This window comes from Chlorocebus sabaeus, chromosome 6 (genome assembly GCF_047675955.1).
Source record: "Chlorocebus sabaeus isolate Y175 chromosome 6, mChlSab1.0.hap1, whole genome shotgun sequence".
NCBI lineage: Eukaryota > Metazoa > Chordata > Mammalia > Primates > Cercopithecidae > Chlorocebus > Chlorocebus sabaeus.
This window is the reverse complement of record NC_132909.1, coordinates 20798145-20819016: the sequence shown is the minus strand read 5'-3', so window position 1 is coordinate 20819016 and position 20872 is coordinate 20798145. Positions and strand designations below refer to the sequence as shown.

General features: G+C 53.8%; 3 protein-coding genes across 10 annotated transcripts in view; 2 read left to right on the top strand and 1 right to left on the bottom strand.

Moving 5' to 3' along the window:
- Positions 1-6840, top strand: part of SPINT2 (serine peptidase inhibitor, Kunitz type 2) — a 34767-nt gene extending 27927 nt beyond the window's left edge. For 2 of the 3 annotated variants that reach the window (XM_007996660.3, XM_037991616.2), the window contains exons 3-7: positions 887-946; positions 2153-2206; positions 3134-3295; positions 3552-3590; positions 6233-6840. In XM_007996660.3, coding sequence (XP_007994851.1) covers positions 887-946; positions 2153-2206; positions 3134-3295; positions 3552-3590; positions 6233-6399 — 482 coding nt within the window. In that variant the 3' untranslated portion in view covers positions 6400-6840. The remainder of the gene's footprint in view (positions 1-886; positions 947-2152; positions 2207-3133; positions 3296-3551; positions 3591-6232) is intronic. The other variant, XM_007996663.3, reaches the window with a different exon arrangement.
- An 8788-nt stretch (positions 6841-15628) lies between these two features.
- On the top strand, positions 15629-19916 carry C6H19orf33 (chromosome 6 C19orf33 homolog). Of its 2 annotated transcripts, XM_073016525.1 has the most exons (6): positions 15629-16092; positions 16193-16385; positions 17208-19195; positions 19287-19402; positions 19541-19603; positions 19761-19916. In XM_073016525.1, the coding sequence occupies exons 3-6, from the start codon at positions 19174-19176 to the stop codon at positions 19866-19868; spliced, it is 309 nt and encodes a 102-aa protein (XP_072872626.1). In that variant the 5' UTR covers positions 15629-16092; positions 16193-16385; positions 17208-19173; the 3' UTR covers positions 19869-19916. The 2 variants fall into 2 exon arrangements, with proteins under 2 accessions (XP_072872626.1, XP_072872627.1); XM_073016526.1 differs by having other exon boundaries at positions 16193-19195.
- Positions 19917-20017: 101 nt separating this feature from the next.
- YIF1B (Yip1 interacting factor homolog B, membrane trafficking protein) overlaps positions 20018-20872 on the bottom strand; it is a 15309-nt gene continuing 14454 nt past the window's right edge. For all 5 annotated transcript variants that reach the window (XM_007996675.3, XM_037991619.2, XM_007996673.3 and 2 more), the window contains exon 8: positions 20018-20410. In XM_007996675.3, coding sequence (XP_007994866.3) covers positions 20255-20410 — 156 coding nt within the window. In that variant the 3' untranslated portion in view covers positions 20018-20254. The remainder of the gene's footprint in view (positions 20411-20872) is intronic.

Here is a 20872-nt window from a genome sequence, read left to right as displayed (position 1 = left end):
AGCAGATTATTTGGCCCTGGCAGTCACTGTGTTTTATTTGTTTCTTTGTTTGAGATGGAGTTTTGCTCTTGTTGCCCAGACTAGAGTGCAGTGGTCAATAGTGCGATCTCGGCTCACCACAACCTCTGCCTCCCGGGTTCAAGCAATTCTCCTGCCTCAGCCGCCCAAGTAGCTGGGATTACAGGCATCTGCCATCATGCTTGGCTAACTTTTTGGGTTGTTTGTTTGTTTTTTGAGACGGAGTCTCACTCTGTTGTCCAGGCTGGAGTGCAGTGGTGCAATCTCTGCTCACTGCAACCTCCACTTCCCGGGTTCAAGCAATTATCCTGCCTCAACCTCCTGAGTAGCTGGGACTACAGGCGTGCGCCACCACACCCGGCTAATTTTTTGTATTTTCAGTAGAGACGGGGTTTCGCAGTGTTGGCCAGGATGTTCTCAATCCCTGACCTCGTGATCCACCCGCCTCACTCCCAAAGTGCTGGGATTACAGGCGTGAGCCACTGCACCCGGCCCTAACTTTTGTATTTTTAATAAGTTTCACCATGTTGGCCAGGCTGATCTCGAACTTCTGACCTCAGGTAATCCACCTGCCTTGGCCTCCCAAAGTAATGGAATTACAGGCATGAGCCCCCACACCCGGCCAAGTCACTGTCTTTTTGAGGTCACTGTGTACATCTTTGCTCTGATTCCCTGCAAGTTGATCTTAAGTTTCCTCTTCAGGAGGCAGTCTTGCTTCCTCATTTCCGAGTGTGGTCTGGCACGTACATTGAATGTCCTATGTAAAGGAGAAATGGATGCTGTGGTGAGAGGCACACAGGGCCAGCTCATTCTTTGTCCCTGGCAGTCTCAGAAGCACTGTCTCACTATGCTGTTTGTCTCCTTGCAGAGAATGCCACAGGTGACCTGGCCACCAGCAGGAATGCAGCAGATTCCTCTGTCCCAAGTGGTAGGTTCTTAAAGAGACCCGTGATAGAGTGAGGCCACCGGATGGGTCATTGTGAAAGGACACTTGTCATTTGGGAACTGTCACAGGCTTCCCTCTCATGGTTCTGTTTACTCAAAATTGGCAACCGGGGGCTCTGCTTGGGCTGCCGGCTTCTGGCTCCGGCGCCCTTACATGGGGGAGTTTACACTGTCCAGCGGACACAGGGGCCAGGCATCCTGCAGCACTCCCTGGCCGGCCCCCGCCGCCTCCTGGAGGACAGGGGATGGAGGTTGCTGCTGCCCACGAGGCTCAGGCCCCTCCCTGCTGTGTGGGCCTCCAGCTGCTCTGCTGGCCCCACTCCCCACCCACCCTTCTGTTTGCCTGTTCTGCCTCCTCTGCTTCCTTTGTTCCCTGTTGCCATCGCTGTCCCCTTCCTTGTGGACATCCTCTGTCCTCTGCCACCCCTGCCTCCCCGCCACTGCAGTGCATGATCTCAAGATGTGTGTTAGCTTGCTTTGTAGTACTGGCGGCCGCTGCCCCATTCCTCCTTTATGGTTTAAGGACTCTGCATCGGGCGCTTGGGGTGAGTGGTCCCGATGCACTACCAGGTAGCAAATGCACCCTCGGGTCAGGCCTCAGGCCATGGGCTCTGGGAGGCGGCCATGGAGGGGGGACTGCATCGCACTCCTGCTGGAGGATGGGACACCCCCATCAGCTGCAACCCACTGAGTGCTCTGTAGCTCAGCAGCTGTTGGGCCGGCTGGCTAACAGAATGCTGGGGCGTTAGGGTGGTCACTTTCCAGCTTTGCTAGGCCAGGAATCCCATGCCTGTCCTGGCGTTGCTCTGCCTGGCTCCGTTTATCCTCTGCTAGCCCCGCCGCACGCCTGCTCTGATTTCCATCCTGGTGGAGCAGAACATGTGCCCCTCACTGTATTAGAAAGTGTGAACAAGACTGTGTTCCTTATCACATTAGGAGCTATGGCGGGCTTGGTTTCTATAGGAACCCTGAGGTGGCGGCAGGGCCGCCTCATCCAGCACTCTCAGTGTGTACGTAGAGCCAATTAGGGCTGGGGTGACGCGGCAGAGCCAGCCATGGAAGGGGCTCCACATCCCTCTTTAAAGGTGTGGTGTCCACACTCCTCAGTGGGCCCTTCCAGACCCAGCCCTAGCTAGGCCCATGTCCTGTGTCCGGCCCAGCCTCCCTAACACAGATGTTTGTGTTTCAGTTCCTAGAAGGCAGGATTCTGATGACCACTCCAGCGATATGTTCAACTATGAAGGTAAAACTCCAAAGAGGCCGGGCTCGGTGGCTCACGCTTGTAATCCCAGCACTTTGGGAGGCTGAGGTGGGCGGATCACGAGGTCAGGATATCAAGACCATCCTAACACAGTGAAATCCTGTCTCTACTAAAAATACAAAAAATTAGCTGGGCGTAGTGGCACACACCTGTAGTCCTAGCTACTCGGGAGGCTGAAGCAGGAGAATTGCTGAACCTGGGAGGTGGAGGTTGCAAGGAACTAAGATTGCGCCACTGCACTTCAGCCTGGGTGATAGAGTGAGACTCCGTCTCAAAAAACAAAAAAACTCCGAAGAAACTTACATGTGGGGCAAAACATGTATTCTTAGTTGGGTATTGAGAGACACTTGCGGATTTCCACTGAGGAAGTTGTAGCACAGGGCTCCCCTCGCAGGTGGTGGCAGCCCCCTGGGGTTGGAGTCAAGGTAACAGGCCCCACATGGATGCCCCCACCAGTAGGAAGGAGGCCGAGCCTGCGGAGATGCACTTTAGAGGCACAGCCTGGTGCGTGGCTCTGGGATGTCCATTGTCCCTGCCCCTCTCACTAGCGGCTTGGCTGTGGGCAAGTGGCTGCCGCCCCGCCTCCGTGGCTGCCACCCTGCCTCAGTATTCCCACGCATAAAGTGAAGGGCCCCAGACAGGTCTCATAGAGACGCAGCCACTGCACGTAAAAGGCCTAGGACAGGACCTGGCAGAGAGCAGTCTTCAAAGCTCTGAAGCCGCCATCTGGACCTGTGGGGCAGCGCGTCAGAGCCGCTGCGCTGGCCTTGGGTGTAATTTACAGGCTTCTTTACCAGAGAGATGTTTCTCCGTCAGCTGGAGCTGCGAGCCTCCTCAGGCACTTTCTGGCTTGCTTCCCCTCCTTGCGGGCCCTACTAATTTGTGTTCCTTGGCCTGTCTTGCTCCCAGAATACTGTGCCGCCAAGGCAGTCACTGGACCTTGCCGTGCGTCCTTCCCACGCTGGTACTTTGACGTGGAGAGGAATTCCTGCAATAACTTCATCTATGGAGGCTGCCGGGGCAATAAGAACAGCTACCGCTCTGAGGAGGCCTGCATGCTCCGCTGCTTCCGTGAGTCTGCGGCCCCTCAGCCCAGGAAGCCCTGCCCTTGAGGACCCTGGGCCGTCTCCCCATCCCTAAAATATGAAGGCCTTGGAAATGCTGTTCTTGGGCCCACCAGGGCGGCAAGGCCTCTAAGCTCCAGAAGAGCTGGAATAAAGTCCCTCAGAAAGAGCTCCCCATGGAGGCCCTGGCTGAGGGGATCCCCTATGGCCGCTCTGTGGAATGGGAGCTGTGAGCTGACCTCAGACCGTGTGTTCTCTTTCAGGCCAGCAGGAGAATCCTTCCCTGCCCCTTGGCTCAAAGGGTAAGTGGCCCCTTACCCTCCTCTTGCCATCAGCCTGCCTCCTCCCTTCCTTGACTGAGCTCAGCCCCGCCCAGTTGTGGTTTACATTATCCTTCATTGTGAACATCATCTTGGCAGAAAGTCGTATTTCTGCGTGAGAATGGCGAGGTGGTGGTTTGTCTCACCATTCAGTGTACATAGTTGGGGCTGGAGTGAGTCAGTCACGAGGCAGGCCCTGCCCAGGTGGCATGGGTGACTGGGGATGAGGTCTTCCTGTTGGGCATTTGAGGACTGCTGCACACGGGCCTGAGACTGGCCTGGGGTGTGGAGGGAGCACTGTTGTGTGGGGCATAAGAGTTGGTCACGGGTGCAGGATGGAGGGCCACAGGCCAGGGTGTTTCCCAACACAGTCTGGCCTGAGCAGGAGGCCAGCCCTCTGGCCTGTGTTTCTGAGCCTGAGTTGCAGATGATAGTGTTGGCACAAAAGACCTGCCATGCCAGTCTGGCCTCTTTCTCCACCTGTTTCCCTGTGAAGGAGCTGGGACTTGGCCTGGGAGTCTGTCCTGTTCTAGCAGTGAAGCCTGGTTTGCCAGGCATGGGACTGGGAAGCAAGCAGTCTGGGTCTAGAGGGTGGCCCCAAAAAGGCCAACTCTGCGGCTCCATAGCCACATGGGGGAGGCTGCCACAAGAGGTCACACTCCTTAGCCAGAGCCCCTCCTGAAGAAAAGCATCTGAGCTGACCAGTGGGACTGCAGTGGGGCAGACACTATTAAATTTGCTGGCACAGCTTTGAGAACACCCTCACTTCCACCCTGACTTCATCCCGCAGCAGCTCTCAGCCCTCCCAGCCCCTGCAGGGCTCCGTCTTTCTCTGTTGCCAGTCAGCGTGTGTGTACACAAAGCCCCTAAGGTTTCATGTGTACACACCCGTGCTAAATGTTTTTTACACCCTTGTGCATCTCTTGGTCTGGGGCTCCTGTGCAGGTTGCCCCACGTATGGGGGGAAACCCCACCCCTGATATTCAACTTGGGTTCTTTTCTATTTCCCTGAGTGTCAGCTGGTCTGAGAAATAAAGGGAAAGAGTACAAAAGAGAGATTTTAAAGCTAGGTGTCCGGGGGAGACATCACATGTTGGCAGGTTCCGTGATGCCCCGGAGCCATAAAACTAGCAAGTTTTCATTAGTGATTTTCTTTTTTTTTTTTTTTTTTTTTTTTTTTGAGACAGAGTCTCGCTGTGTCTCCCAGACTGGAGTGCAGTGGCGCGATCTCGGCTCACTGCAAGCTCCGCCTCCTGGGTTCACGCCATTCTCCTGCCTCAGCCTCCCGAGTAGCTGGGACTACAGGCGCCCGCCACCACGCCCAGCTAATTTTTTGTATTTTTAGTAGAGATGGGGTTTCACCGTGTTAGCCTGGATGGTCTCGATCTCCTGACCTTGTGATCCACCTGCCTCGGCCTCCCAAAGTGCTGGGATTACAGGCGTGAGCCACCATGCCTGGCTATTAGCGATTTTCAAAAGGGGAGGCAGTGTATGAATAGGGTATGGGTCACAGAGATCACATGCTTCACAAGGTAGTAAAATATCACAAAGCAAATGGAAGCAGGGCAAGATCACAGGACCACAGGATGAGGCTAAATTAAAATTGCTCCTGAAGTTTCCACACACATTGTCATTGGTAACATTTTATCAGGAGACAGAGTTTGAGAGCAGACAACCTGTCTGACCAAAATTTATTAGGCAGGAATTTCCTCATCCTAATAAGCCTGGGAGCACTACAGGAGACCAGGGTTTATTTCATCCCTTGGCTGTGAAAGACAGCTGCCCCCAGGGGGGCCGTTCAGAGGCCTACCCTCGGGCGCATTCTCTTTCTCAGGGATGTTCCTTGCTGAGAAAAAGAATTCAGCCGTATTTCTCCTATTTGCTTTTGAAAGAAGAGAAATGTGGCTCTATTCTGCCTGGCTCACTGGCAGTCAGAGTTTAAGGTTCTCTCTTGTTCCCAGAACATTGCTGTCATCCTATTCTTTTTTCAAGGTGCCCACATTTCGTATTGTTCAAACACACATGCTCTACAAACAATTTGTGCAGTTAACGCAATCATCACAGGGTCCTGAGGCAACATACATCTTCCTCAGCTTACGAAGATGACGGCATTAAGAGATTAAAGACAGGCATAGGAAATCACAAGGGTATTGATTGGGGAAGTGATAAGTGTCCATGAAATTTTCACAATTTATGTTCAGAGATTGCAGTAAAGACAGGCAAAAGAAATTATAAAAGTATTAATTTGGGGAACTAATAAATGTCCATAAAATCTTCACAATTTATGTTCTTCTGCCATGGCTTCAGCCGGGTCCCTCCGTTTGGGGTCCCTGACTTTCCGCAACACCCAAGAGTTGGGCTTTTAGTTCAAAAAGAAGGAACACAGACGGCCACTCTGCTGGCACACATATAGCATGGCACCTCCTTTTTTGGGGGAATCTCCTTGGTGGCATCTCTGGCAGGCTGTGTCCTCTCCAGCTGCAGTTCTGTACCCTCTCTGGGTTGGGGAGGGGCATTTGGTCCTCAGCCTGAGCCCACCTGGATTCCCCAGGCCCTTGGTGAGCCCCACTCTGGCTGCAGCTCCCCTTGCCTGGCCCATCCTGAGGCCCCTCTCTTGTCCTCAGTGGTGGTTCTGGCGGGGCTGTTCGTGATGGTGTTGATCCTCTTCCTGGGAGCCTCCATGGTCTACCTGATCCGGGTGGCGCGGAGGAACCAGGAGCGTGCCCTGCGCACTGTCTGGAGCTCCGGAGACGACAAAGAGCAGCTGGTGAAGAACACATATGTCCTGTGACCGCCCTGTCACCAAGAGGACTGGGGAAGGAAGGGGAGACTATGTGCGTGCTTTTTTTAAATAGAGCGATTGACTTGGATTTGTGCGATCATTAGGACTGAGGTCTGTTTCTCTGGGAGGTAGGACGGCTGCTTCCTGGTCTGGCAGGGGTGGGTTTGCTTTGGAAATCCCCTAGGAGGCTCGTCCTCGCATGGCCGGTGGTCTGGCAGCAGCCCCGAGTTGTTTCCTCGCTGATAGATTTCTTCCCTCCAGGTAGAGTTTTCTTTGCTTATATTGAATTCCATTGCCTGTTTTCTCATCACAAAAGTGATGTTAGAACCATTTCGTTTGTCTGATTTATGGGTTTTTTAAGTATAAACGAATGTTTTTTATTAGCATTCTGAAAGAAGGAAAGTAAAATGTACAAGTTTAATAAAAGGGGATCTTCCCCTTTAAAATAAATTTCAGCATGTACTTTCTTTATGGGAGTCCCAATTTCAGCCCTACCAAAATGATTACAAGACATTATCTGAGGTGTCCCATTCTAGAAACATACGCCTTAAAATAGCATCTTTCAGATCTTTTTGAATGAATCCACAAGATGAAATAAATATTATTGAGTGCCCGTGAACTTTCACCAAACCACACTTAGCCTCACCACCTGTGAACGCTGATATTTTCTTACTCTATTTCACTTTGTAAAACTTCTGGCTACAACCCTCTGCACTGATCTTGATGCTCCACTGTGGACTGTAGCCCACACCTTGAAGCACTGCCCTCAAGGGTGCAGGAAGGGTGCATGCTGTCCAGGCCTCGAGGACCAAGACCTTCCCGGGTTGGAGGGGCTTAACCAAGTCCTTGTGGCATCCATGACGCTTCTCCTCTCATGGTTCTGTGCTCTCTGCATCCTGGAGGGTGGTAGGAGGGCCCTCTAGATCAGGTCTTGCACTGCCTGCACTGGGCTTTTCTGTCACGTCTCCCACATGCCCCTGTGTGGGAACGGGGACAGAGCGCACTGCCCGGCTGAATTTGGCCTCCAGGCCCAATCCTGCTGCCACCTGTGGGTGTTCCTTTCCCAACACTAGACTCTAGAAGCCCCTTTTCTCCCTCCTCCATTCCAACAAGGAGGTCCTGGGGTACAGGCATCTGGGCACCCCATGAGGTCAGGCTGGACTCTGCTGGCCTTGGAGACACAGGAGGAGTGGCCGGGTGCAGTGCCACAGGCCAGATAGTGCTTTCGACTGCTTGGAACCAAAGAACTCATCCCTTGGCCCTTCCTAGAAATCCCTTAGGGCTTAAAAATCTCTTTCAGAAGCAAATTGAGCAAATAGCTGATCTGATCCTGCCCCACCTCCCTCACCTACAGCAGATGCTGCAAAGGGATAGTGGTGTGTCCTCCCAGCTAAGCCCCGCAGGCCTCAGCCCGCTCTCCAGTGGTCATTGCAGCTGGCTTGGGGTTGGTGAACAAGTGGAATCTACTTAACACATCCCAGACAGATCAGACACCAGGGGTCCTGGTGAGCCTGTGGCCCAGGGAAAGAGGTCCTGGGAGTTAGGAGCCTCTCCACCTGCAGCACTGTGGGTGCGGCCCCTAACCCCTGCAAGCCTGCAAAGTCCGCACATGCGCCTCTGCCTGGCAGGAGCCTTTCTCCACCAACTCCAATATAGGCTGTCTCCTATCTTGGTCATGTTTAAAAAAAAAAAAAAAAAAAAAAAGTTGTGCCTTTGGAACTTTTCAAAACCTTGAGAATTGGCTGGGTGTGGTGGCTCACACCTGTAATCCCAGCACTTTGGGAGACTGAGGTCAGGAGTTCCAGACCAGCCTGGCCAACATGGTGAAACCCCCTCTCTACTAAAAATACAAAAAAAGAACCAGGTGTGGTGGCAGGCGCCTGTAATCCCAGCTACTTGGGAGGCTGAGGCAGGAGAATTGCTTGAACCCTGGAGGCGGAGGTTGCAGTGAGCCAAGATTGCGCCATTGCACGGCAGCCTAGGTGATAGAGCAAGACTCTGTTTCAGAACAAAAAAAACTTGAGAATCACTTAATTCCGCCATAATAGGAAGTTAGATGAAGGGAATTCTCTGAAGCCCAGTTGAGCTTCTGTAGGTTTCTAGTACAATGAGCCTTTATATGTTTCTAGTGCAGAAGCTGCTGCTCTGTGACCTGTTTCTCCTGCCTAAACCTGCCCCTTTCTTCTTGCGGCAAGGGAGGCCCTGGCCCCACTGCTCCTGGCAGCTCGACTCCATCCGGGCCTCTGGACTCTTTCCAGGGCGACTGGTGGGCCTCACCGCAGCAGACACTCTTCAGGCTGCTGCCGCTGTGGCCCTTGAAGCTCAGCTGTGTCATGTGTTCAACTCTTGGGGCCTTTTATGGCCTGACAAAGGCCCTCTTTTTGTTGCAAAGGCTGCCCAACAGTGGGTCAGTGGCCAAGGCATTCAGTGGCCACTTCACATCCCTGTCCCCGTTGGGCTGCTGGCACCGTTGAGAGGTGAAATGGGCTTTATAAAAAATCAACTCGTTGCTTGTCTGAGTGCAGTGGTGTGACGAGTAATTGATCACAACCAGTTAACAGAGTTCTTTGTTCCTTCTGCTGCTTCACTTGACCAGCCTGAAAAAAATCATCTCACCGAAAATATAAATTAACTCGGAGCTTCTCACTCGCCTTTTTCCTGGTCCACACACTTGAGAAAGGCAGACAGTGTGGCTGTCCCCAGAAAGGGTTCCCCTAGGCCATCTCCTGGGTAAAGATCAGGACAAAGGGCTTGGGGGTTATACAAACTCATAAACATTTGGGGCCCGGTGCAGTGGCTCATGCCTGTAATCCCAGCACTTGGGGAGGCTGAGGCAGGTATATCACTTGAATCCAGAAGTTCGAGGCCAGCCTGGGCAACGTGGCAAAACCCCAACTCTACAAAAAAAAATTAGCCAGGCATGGTGATGCATGGCTGCACTCCAGTTACTCAGGAGGCTGAGGTGGGAGGATCGCTTGAGCCCAGGAGATCGAGGCTGCGGTGAGACATGATTGCACCACTGCACTCCAGCCTGGGTGACAGAGTGAGACTCTTTCTCAAAAAAATAAACAGGCCGGGTGCAGTAGCTCGCGCCTGTAGTCCCAGCACTTTGGGAGGCCGAGGTGGGCGGATCATGAGGTCAGGAGATCAAGACCATCCTGGTTAACATGGTGAACCCCGTCTCTACTAAAAATACACAAACAAAATTAGCCAGGTGTGGTGGCGGATGCCTATAGTCCCAGCTACTCAGGAGGCTGAGGCGGGAGAATGGCATGAACCCGGGAGGTGGAACTCGCAGTGAGCTGAGATCGCGCCACTGCACTCCAGCCTGGGCGACAAAGCAAGACTCCATCATAAATCAATCAATCAATAAATAATCATTCCTGGGTATGTGTGCCTCTTTCTTTCCCCAGTGTTAAGCGCAGGCCTGCCTGATGGGTGCAGCCTCCAGAGGGCAGGCCCACCGGAACGGGACCTATGGGGCTTGGCGTTAGTTCATGTTCTGCCCTTGGGACTCTCTTGGACTCACTCTTCCTAGGTCCCGAAGACAGTGGCCACTTGGTCGAGTGTCCTGTTTGCCAAGTCTCCCTACAGTGTCCCACATCAGACAACGTGAGGGAAAGCGTAAGTCTCTCAGTTTGTAAAAATGCCCATGTTCCATTCACATCTGACTTCCAAAAACAAGTCTGGGTGTGAGTAGATGGTGAAAGAAGAGGTGAAGCGGTACTTCCTGGGGTGGGATTCAGACTGATTTCATGTCCTTGGAGGGAGAGCAACAACCCAGCACCTGGGGAGAGAACACCTTAGACCCCGGGAGGTTGAGGGGTGGGGAGGGTGTAATCCTCCCTCTGGCCTCCAGACCCAGCACCGCTGCTTGGCCAGACCGTCACCTGGTCCTCCTGAGTCCAGCAGCGTCTGCAGCTGCTATTCTGACCCACTGTAAGAGTAGCTGGCGCAGTGGCTCAGGCTTGTAATCCCGACACTTTGGGAGGCTGAGGTAGGCAGATCACTTCAGGTCAGGAGTTCGAGACCAGCCTTGCCAACATGGTGAAACCCCATCTCTACTAAAAACACAAAAATTAGCCGGGCATGGTGGCGCATGCCTGTAGTCCCAGCTACTCGGGAAGCAGAGGCACGACCATCGCCTGAACCTGGGAGGTAGAGGTTGCAGTGAACTGAGACTGTACCACTGGCACTCCAACCTGGGCAACAGAGTGAGACTCTGTCTCAAAAACAACAACAACAACAACAACAAAAATCCACACTAGTAGACATGGCCAGTCTAGAGCCATTCTGCACCTGAAGCCATCAATGGCAGCTCCTGAATGTGGGGCCCTCTCTCCCAACACACAAGATGTTTCTAAACATAGGGACAGGCCCAGCCTTGTTCCAGTCTGGCTAGTACAAAATCATAGGCTTCTGATGCCCAAGGAGCCCTGAGCTCTACCCCATGTAGTAATGGAGCCTGCAGCTCAGTAGCACCGCCCATGGGGCTTGACCGAACCAATGCTGTGGTGTTCCCAGTGACGTTTCCCAATTCCTGCCTGGGCACGGTGCTCACGCCTGTAATCCCAGCACTTTGGGAGGCTGAGATGGAAAAATCATTTGAGCCTGGGCAGTCAAGGCTGCAGCGAACCATGCTCACAGCGCTACCACTGCACTCCAGCCTGGGCAACAGCAAGACCAGACCCCATCTCTAAAAACGAACAACAATTCCTGAGCTGGGCACCCTGGACCCCTCAGGTTGTGTGTTTGCATGTGGGAAGGTGGCCCACAGAATGTCTCTCCTCTGGGGAGGAAGTTGCTTTTTGGGTTTGTAATGGCAGGCAATGACAGCAAAGATCAGCAGCTCAGACTTGACTCCCTTGTGTGAGTCCTAATGAAGTGCTCCCCAGCCTTTCTGGCACCAGGGACTGGTTTTGTGGAAGACAGTTTTTCCACAGACCGGGGCGGTGGGGAGGAGAGGGTGGTTTCATGATGAAACTTCCACCTCAGATCATCAGGCATTAGATTCTCGTAAGGAGGCCGGGCGCATTGGCTCACACCTGTAATCCCAGCACGTTGGGAGGCCAAGGTGGGTGGATCACTTGAGGTCAGGAGTTTGAGACCAGCCTGGCCAACATGGCAAAACCCCGTCTCTACCAAAAATACAAAAATGAACTCGGTGTGGTGACACACGCCTGTAATCCCAGCGACTCGGGAGGCTGAGGCATGAGAATCACTTGAACCCGGGAGGCGGAGGTTGCAGTGAGCCGAGATCACACCATTGCACTCCAGCCTGGGCGACACTGTGTCTCAAAAAAAAAAAAAAAAAAAAAGATTATCATAGGGAGCACACAGCCTAGATTCCTTGCATGCACAGTTCACTATAGGGTTTGTGCTCCTATGAGAATCTGATGCCGCTGCTGATCTGACAGAAGGTGGAGCTCAGGCGGTGATGCTCACTGGCCTGCTGCTCGCCTGCTCTGCAGCTGGGTTCCTAACAGGCTGTGGACCAGTACTGGTCTGTGGCCTGGGGGTTGGGGACCCCTGTCCTAGTGAATGGGAGACTATGTCCAGGATGTCTGAAATAAGACTTGCTGGTCCCCTCGCCCCTGGAACCCGGCGGCGTGGTTGAGGTTACTGCTGCAGATTGGAGTCCGGTTGATCATAGATGCTTAATGAGATGCTGTATGGAACAACACATTTGGCCCCAGCCTCTGTTGGTCAGATTCTTCAGAGTGGAAGCAGAATGACACATTCATTCGCTTTATCAGCAGCTAAAGCGGTAGAGGGGGGTCTCTCGCTCCTACAGGTCTTGCTGAGTGTGCCAGGAGTGCATGACCCTGATAGCTCTCTCCCCTGGTTTTTTTTTTTTTTTTCTTTTGAGACAGTTTCACTGTGTCGCCTAGGCTGGACTACAGTGGTGCAATCTAAGCTCACTGCAACCTATGCCTCCCGGGTTCAAGTGATTCTCTTGCCTCAGCCTCCTGAGTAGCTGGGATTATAAGGGACACACCACCAGGACCGGCTAATTTTTGTATTTTTAGTAGAGATGGGGTTTCGCCATGTTGGCCAGACTGGTCTCGAACTCCTGACCTCAAGTGATCTACCTGCCTTGGCCTCCCAAAGTGCTGGGATTACAGGGGTGAGCCACCGCGTCTGGCCTCCCTTGGTCATTTCTTGGGGTTGTGTTTGTAGCAAGCACCTTGAGGGGTGAGGGCAGGCTGGGGATAGCCAGGTAGGTCCCCAAGCTTAGCATGCCTCTTTCGTAACAACCCACTCCCTGTGCAGCTGTCCATCTGGGTCCCCAGCTCTGCCTCCACAGCCTGGGGGAAACCCACACATGCTGGCGCCTATTCTGCTTCGTGTGAGCAGGAAAGCCTTTGTCTCTGACCCTGGAGTTTCAAGGCTTCTCCCAGCATTTTTGAAATAGTAAGAGGCTCACATACTAGCCTGTTAAGTGGAATCAAATCAAATCCGAGACCCAACAGTCAGCTGGGTGGAGGCCAAGCCTGGGCCTTTCCAGTTGGGTTGTCAGTCCCTTGGCACTTCCCAGGGACGGTCCGTGGAGATTTCCTGATGATCAGGATCCCAGAACATCAAGGGCCAGAGCAAGACTGGCTGTGGTCAGAGGGCCAGTCCAGAGCTTTTGTCTTCTGGGAAAGGAAACTGGGTCCCTGTATACTGTGTGCTTAAGGTCATCTGTCTCCTGAGATGTGGTTGATTTCAAAGAAAACATTCAGGAACAGGGATTATGGTGTTTACAGAACCAAGGCACTCTCTTCCTGTAAACTTCAAGAAAGAAACCCAACCAGCCTTGCTGCAGCTGCTTTTCCAGTCCACCCATCAGCCCTCGAGCGTGCAGGAGTGTGAGACCCGCTGGGAGGACGAGACAGTGCACTCCTTGGTCCCACACCGTCTTGGCTTCCCAACGCAGTTAAATTGACATCCAGAAATCTTCCTAAATGGCAGAGATTAAGTAAAAGCTTTCAGGGTTCGAGTGACCCCCACAAGGATGGCTGCTGGTGAAATGTTAGAGAAGGGGTAAGCTGACCTAGCAGTGGATGATGTCAATACCGCTGCCAGTCGGAAACACAGGTCCGTTTTTCCTACAGGGGAGAAGGCACTGTTTACACCCTCAAGGCATTTTAGGCAGAGATCATCAGGGAATAAACAGGGAAGGGCAGGCTGGGTGCGGTGGCTCATGCCTGTAATCCCAGCACTTTGAGTTCAACACCAGCATGAGCAACATGAGGAAACCTTGTCTCTACTTAAAATACAAAAATTAGCCAGGCAGGGTGGCACGTGCCTGTAATCCCAGCTACTTGGTAGGCTGATGCGGGAGAATCGCTTAAACCTGGGAGGCGGAGGTTGCAGTGAGCCAAGATCATGCCACTGCATTCCAGCCTGGGCGACAGAGCGAGACTGTCAAAGAAAATAAAAATACGGGGCAGGTCAGAGCCATAAATGCCAAGGCAAGAACAACAGGGAAGTCCCACATGCCACCTGTGCCTGTTGCTATGTGAGGAGTGACCAGGGCGTGGGAAGGACAGACATAAGCTACGGTCCCTGCCCCTGTTAGTCACGGTGGATGAGAACTGAATGGCAAGGCTGGGTGCATGGCTCATGCCTGTAATCCCAGCATTGTGGGAGGCCAAGGAGGATCAATTGAGCCCAAGAATTTGAGACCAGCCTGGGCAACATAGTGAGACCCCATCTGTAAAAAATATATATGTATTTATTTATTTTTTTCTTTTTGAGATGGGGTCTCACCCTGTCATCCAGACTGGAGTGCAGTAGCACAATCTTGGCTCATCACAACCTTCACCTCCCAGGCTCAAGCAATTCTCCTGCCTCAGCCTCCCTAGTAGCTGGGATTATAGACACCCGCCACTATAGCCTGGCTAATTTTTGTATTTTTAGTAGAGACGGGGTTTCACCATGTTGGTCAGGCTGGTCTTGAACTCCTGACCTCAGGTGATCCACCCGCCTCAGCCTCCCAAAGTGCTGGGATAACAGGTGTGAACCACCACGCCTAGCCCAAAAATAATTTTTTGTATGAGCCAAGCATAGTGGTGCATGGCTGTAGTCCCAGCTACTCAGGAGGCTGAGGTGGGAGGATCCCTTGAGCCCAGGAGGTCGAGGCTGCAATGAGCTATGATCATACCACTGCACTCCAGCCTGGGTGACAGAGTAAGACCCTGCCTCAAAAAAAAAAAAAAAAAAAAAAAGGCTGGGCGCAGTGGCTCACACCTGTAATCCCAGCATTTTGGGAGGCCAAGGTGGACGGATGACGAGGTCAGGAGATTGAGACCATCCTGGCCAACATGGGGAAACCCCGTCTCTACTAAAAATACAAAAAATTAGCTGGGCGTGGTGGCATGTGCCTGTAATCCCAGCTACTCAGGAGGCTGAGGCAGGAGAATCACTTGAACCCGAGAGTTGGAGGTTGCATTGCAGTGAGCCGAGATGGCGCCACTGCACTCCAGCCTGGCGACAGAGCAAGACACTGTCTCAAAAAAAAAAAAAAGAAAACAAAAACGAACATTGATTGAGCATCAATTGAACTTGTGCCAGGCAGGCTCTGTGCAAAACCATTTCCTAGAAAAGTTTTCTTTTTTACAGAGGAGGAAACAGAAATCCACAGTGGCTAACTGATTTGTCCACAGAACAGTAAGTGTAGTGACTGACCTCCAGGACCCAAACCTGCAGCCCTTCTGTGCCGGTGGTGACTCGCCCTTAGCACAGTACCTGGCAGCAGGCGATGCTACCCATTCACTAAGGCATGGCAAGCAGCCCCTCTGTGTCACACCGTTCTGGGTGGTGCACAAAGCAGGCGTTCTCACCCTCATGGAATGCCCGCTCTGCCTCGAGAGACAGACACTTTCTCTCATATCCTGTGTCCAGTTGCAGGCAAAGCCACAATCATTGCTCACCTCCCAGTCACACTCAGGGTAAAGAGCAAGGGTCTTTGATTTACAAGTTCACGCCCGCCACCCGCCTCTCCTTCCACTCTCTCTGCCACTCTGACCGCAGCGCAGCTCCTCAGACACAGGCACATTCCTGCCTCAGGGGCCTTTGCATTTGCTCTTCCCTCTTCCTCTATATGCTTGCGTGGCTTGCCTGCTTGTCTTCAGGTCCTTTTTTTTTTTTTTTTTTGAGACGGAGTCTCGCTTTGTCGCCCAGGCTGGAGTGCAGTGGCCGAATCTCAGCTCACTGCAAGCTCCGCCTCCCAGGTTTACGTCATTCTCCTGCGTCAGTCTCCCGCGTAGCTGGGACTACAGGCGCCCGCCACCTCGCCCGGCTAGTTTTTTGTATTTTTTAGTAGACACGGGGTTTCACCATGTTAGCCAGGATGGTCTCGATCTCCTGACCTCATGATCCCCCCGTCTCGGCCTCCCAAAGTGCTGGGATTACAGTCGTGAGCCACCGCGCCTGGCCTTTTTTCTTTTCTTTTTTTTTTTGATTCTCGCCCTGTGGCCCAGGCTGGAGTGCAATGGCACCATCTCGACTCACTGCAACCTCCGCTTCCCGGATTCAAACGATTCTCCTGCCTCAGCCTCCCAAGTAGCTGGGATTACAGGTGCCCACCACCATGCCCAGCTAATTTTTGTATTTTTTTAGTAGAGATGGGGTTTGACCATGTTGGCCAGGCTGGTCTGGAACTCTTAACCTCAGGTGATCCGCCTGCCTCAGACTCCCAAAGTGCTGGGATTACAGGTGTGAGCCACTGCACCTGACCGCCTTTTAAAAAAAATTAATTAATTTGTATTTATTTATTTTCAGGTCCTCCTTTAACATTTTTTTTTTTTTTAAATAGAGATGGGGTTTCACCATGTGGCCCAGGCTGGTCTCAAACTCCTGAGCTCAAGCCATCCAACCTCCTCAGCCTCCCAAAGTGCTGGGATTACAAGCATGTGCCACTGTGCCTGGCCACCCTCAGGTCTTGAGGTGTGCTGGAGACATAGTAGGTGCTCAATAAATACATGCCGAAGAAGTGAATGTGAAGAAAGGTAACTGCAGATGGTGGCAGGCATGGGCTATGCTGGACTTCAAGCCGGGGAAAGGGGATGGAGCATTGCCACTCTGAGTTGCTGGCAGCCGAGCCAGGCGCCTCTGAGGAATGGACATGTGAGCAGACACCTGAGTGTACAAGGGCATGAGCTGCATGCTCATTACCATGCCCAGGCCTCAGCCACCTGCTCCTAGATGCCCACTCCCTGTCGATGCAGGCAGCCCAGTTGCTGGGGGCAGGGCTGGGCTGGAGAGGGACGCCAAGGATATCTCACCTCACAGAGGTAGGAGCAGATGGCTCAGGCTCCAGTTTCTACCCTAACCTGACCCGAGCCCAGCCGGGGGGAGGGAAAACTGGGCCCAGCTGGCTGCTCATTCCTCTGAGAGCTCCCAAGAGGGTGAGACAGAGGGGCTAAGCCAAGCATTGGAATCAAGCTACACTGCCTGCATTTGAACTATATATATAGCATGAACTGACTAGAAGTAGACTACGTGTGTGTGTGTGTGTGTGTGTGTGTCAGCGTCTTGCTCTGTTACCCAGGCTGGAGTGCAGTGATGCAGTCTCAGCTCACTGCAACCACCGCCTCCTGGGTTCAAGCAATTCTCAAGCCTCAGCCTCCCGAGTAGCTGGGATTACAGGCGTGCGCCACGATACTCAGTGATTTTTTATATTTTTCACCACATTGGCCAGGCTGGTCTTGAACTCCTGACCACAAGTGACCCTCCCGCCTCGGCCTCCCAAAGTGCTGGGATTACAGGTGTGAGCCACTGTGCCTGGCCTGTGTGTGTGTTTTGAGACAGGGTCTTGCTTCATCAACCAGGCTGGAGTGCAGTGGCTCGATCACAGCTTACTGCAGCTTGGACTTCCCGGGCTCAAGTGATTCTCCTGTCTCAGCCTCCTGAGTAGCTGGGACTACAGGTGAGTGCCACCATGCCTGTCTAAGTTTTAATTTCATGTAGAGATGGTCTCAGTATGTTACCCAGGCTGATCTCAAACTCTTCGGCTCAAGTGATCCTCCTGCCTTGCTTCCCTCCCAAAGTGCTGGGATTACAGGCATGAACCACTGCACCCAGCCCATGCTCTATGTTTACCCTTCGTCTTCTTACCTAATCCCTCAGTTTTCTCATCTGTGAAGTAGGGGTTGGAACAGTACCTACTGTCATAGACTGAATGTTTGTGTCTTCCCCAAACTCCTGTGCTGAAGCCGAGTGATGGTATTTGAAGGTAGGACCTCTGGGAGGTCACCAGGTGATGCGGGAGGAGCCTTCATGAACGGGATTTGTGCCCTTATAGAAAGGGACACAACGTGAGATGATCTTGCTCTCGGCCATGCGGGGAGGCAGGGCGGCTGTCAATGAGCCAGGAAGCGGCGCTCCTGACACCGGATCTACCAACACCCCCATCTCAGACTTCCATCCTCCAGGACCGTGAGAACTGTGTTTCCTGTTAAAGCCACCCTCTCTATATTTGTTACAGCAGCCCACACTCATAAAGACATTTATCTTCTTTTTTTTTTTTTTGAGATGGAGCCTGGCTCTACCACCCAGGCTGGAGTGCAATGGCACAATCGAGGTTCACTGTAACCTCCGCCTCCGGGCTGAAATGATTCTCCTGCCTCAGCCTCCAAGTAGCTGGGATTACAGGCGCCCGCCACCATGCCTGGCTAAATTTTGTATTTTTAGTAGAGACGGGGTTTCACCATGTCGGCCAGGCTAGTCTCAAACTCCCCTCGGGTGATCCACCTGCCTCGGCCTCCCAAAGTGCTGGGCATGAGCCACCGTGCCTGGCTTGACACTTATCTTTTATATCTATATACTTTTTTCTTTTTTGAGATGGAGTCTCACTGTGTTGCCCAGGCTGGAGTGCAGTGGTGCAATCTTGGCTCACTGAAACCTCTGCCTCCCGGGTTCAAGTGATCCTTGTGCCTCAGCCTCCGGAGCAGCTGGGATTACAGGCGTGCACCACCGTGCCCAGCTAATTTTTTTATTTTTAGTACAGACAGGGTTTCACTATGTTGGTCAGGCTGGTCTCGAACTCCTGACCTCAGGTGATCTACTTGCCTCTGCCTCCCAAAGTGCTGGGATTACAGGTGTGAGCCACCATGACCGGCCTAAAACACCTACCTTTTATTTTTAAAAAACCCAACACATTATCAGTACTTCATGCCAGACACCATTCTAGGAAAGTAACTCATCTCTCACATCAATCCCGTGGGTAGCTGTCATTTACAGATGAGGAAACTGAGGCACGGAGGTGAAGCAACTTTCCTGAGGTCGCCCTGCTACTAAGTGACACAGCTGGCATCTAGTGCAGCAGGCTGGCTCCAAGTCTAGCCCCTCACCCCTCAGATGCTGCTCACCAAGCTGGAGGGGCTGTGGGAGCGAGTTAGAACACAGGACGCCCCTGGCAGCAGCGCCCTCTGTGTGAAACTAGGCGGAGGAGGCCATATTGCAGCGGTACGTAGGAAGGCAGGGGCACCTCCCTCTTCAAGAACCAGCATCTGAGCTTTTTGGGGAAACATGTAGCTCCCTGAATGCCATCCACAGAGCCCCCCTCAGTCGGCCTCCCCTCAGGCACCAAGGCTGGCGGAGGTCATCACTGTCCATCTCCCTCACTCCTCACAAAGGAAATGCTGGGCGGTGCCGCGCAGTCAGGGCTGAGGACCAGGACAGAGGTTGGGTGGGGCGTGTCAGCATTCCTCCAACGGGCAGGTCTCAGCGCTCCTCCCACTGCTCCACTCCTCTGCAGGGCCCAGGCGCCCTTGGCCCTGGGACACATCTCTCGCCATGGAGTTCGACCTGGGAGCAGGTGAGCTCCTGGGGAGTGTGGATTGGAGGTGGAGGGGGCGGGAATCAAGCCCAGAAGCTACCCGCACCAACCACCCAACTTCTCTCCACAGCTCTGGAGCCAACCTCCCAGAAGCCAGGTGTGGGGGCGGGCCATGGGGGAGACCCCAAGCTCAGTCCCCACAAAGTTCAGGGCCGGTCGGAGGCGGGGGCAGGTCCGGGTCCAGAGGTAAGGCACCTCATCACCGGCTGCGGCTGCGGACGGGCGGGAGGGGTGGGGTTGCCCCTGACCCCAGGGTCCTGCCTTGGGCTTCCAACTTCGGGGGCTGGGTAAGGGGCACCGCCTCACTGCCGCACCTCCATCCAGCAAGGACACCACAGCTCTTCCGACTCCAGCAGCAGCTCCAGCGACTCGGACACGGATGTGAAGGTAAGGGGTTCTCGCCAGCGTCCCCAGGCCCGCGCCCTGCACCCCAGAGAAGCGTCCCAGCGCAGGGGCTGGTGGGGAGGGTGCAGGGCGCGGGTCCTCTGTCTCCTTCCAGCCCAGAACCATCTCTTCTCTCCCATCCCTGCCCTCGGTCCCACAGCCCCACACCGCTGGCTCCAAGCAGCACGAGAGCACCCCCGGCAAGGCCAAGAAGCCCAAAGTGAAGAAGAAGAAAAAGGAAAAGGGCAAGGAGGCGGCTCCTCACTGAAGGGCCCTGGATAGGGCTCATTAAACCTTCCTCTCTGCCTTCTGCGACTGATCTGCGCAGTGCCTGCTCCGGTCCGTCCCCAGTTCCCTGCCCCCTGCCCAGGGCTGGGCCCGCCCATCCCTGCCCGCGGCCAAGGAGAGGCTGCCCACGCCATGCCCATCAGGGTTTATTGTTTCTGTAACAGCGGCCACGCCCTGGGACGATGGCCTGTGCAGCTGGAGATCTCTCAGCACCTTGGGTTGGGGGCGGGGCTGGGCGGGACATGGGATGGAGGCGTCGCCTGTGGCCAGACAGGGTGGATCCCTGGGGCCTGCAGGCAGGAGATGAGTTCAGTGGCTCCCAGCAGCAGCAGCAGCAGCAGCAGCGGCGGCGGCGGGAGGCTCCGCTCACCGCACCAGGTGGAAGGTGAGCCAGTACATGAGCAGAGGTTGTGCCGCTGCCACTGCCATGGTCAGGTACATGCGCAGCTGGTTCCGTGCCCCACGCACCGGGACCCCCTCAGCCGCTGCCTCTGCCAAGATCTTCAACCGCAGGGTCCGGATCTGGGTGGGAAAGGGAGAGAGGAACCAAGGGGTTTACCCTTGAGCTCTCTGGGCCAGAGTGAGAGCCCCGACATACTTCCAGCCTCTGTCTAGAAGCCCCAGGCAGCCGGGGACAAGTCCCTGGCCCTCTGCAGCCTCAGGTTTCTGCTCCTGGGCCTCAGTTTCCCCAAACCTCCTAACATGGTGAGGACTTGCTCTTCCCCAGGCCCTGTGGGCAAAATATGAGAAGGTTCAACACTCAAATGCCAGGCAAGGTCCGGGAGCGGGTGAAGGGGGACTTCGCGGTGGACACCCGGCCTGAGGGGGTGGGAGACGTGGCCCTGGCTACTGCTCCCCCTTATGCTGGTCACATGGCAGTTTCTGAAGACATGCCAGAAATGCTATCTTTATTTTTATTAAAGGACAGGGTCTCTGGCCTAGTGCGTTGGCTCACGCCTGTAATCCCAGCACTTTGGGAGGCCG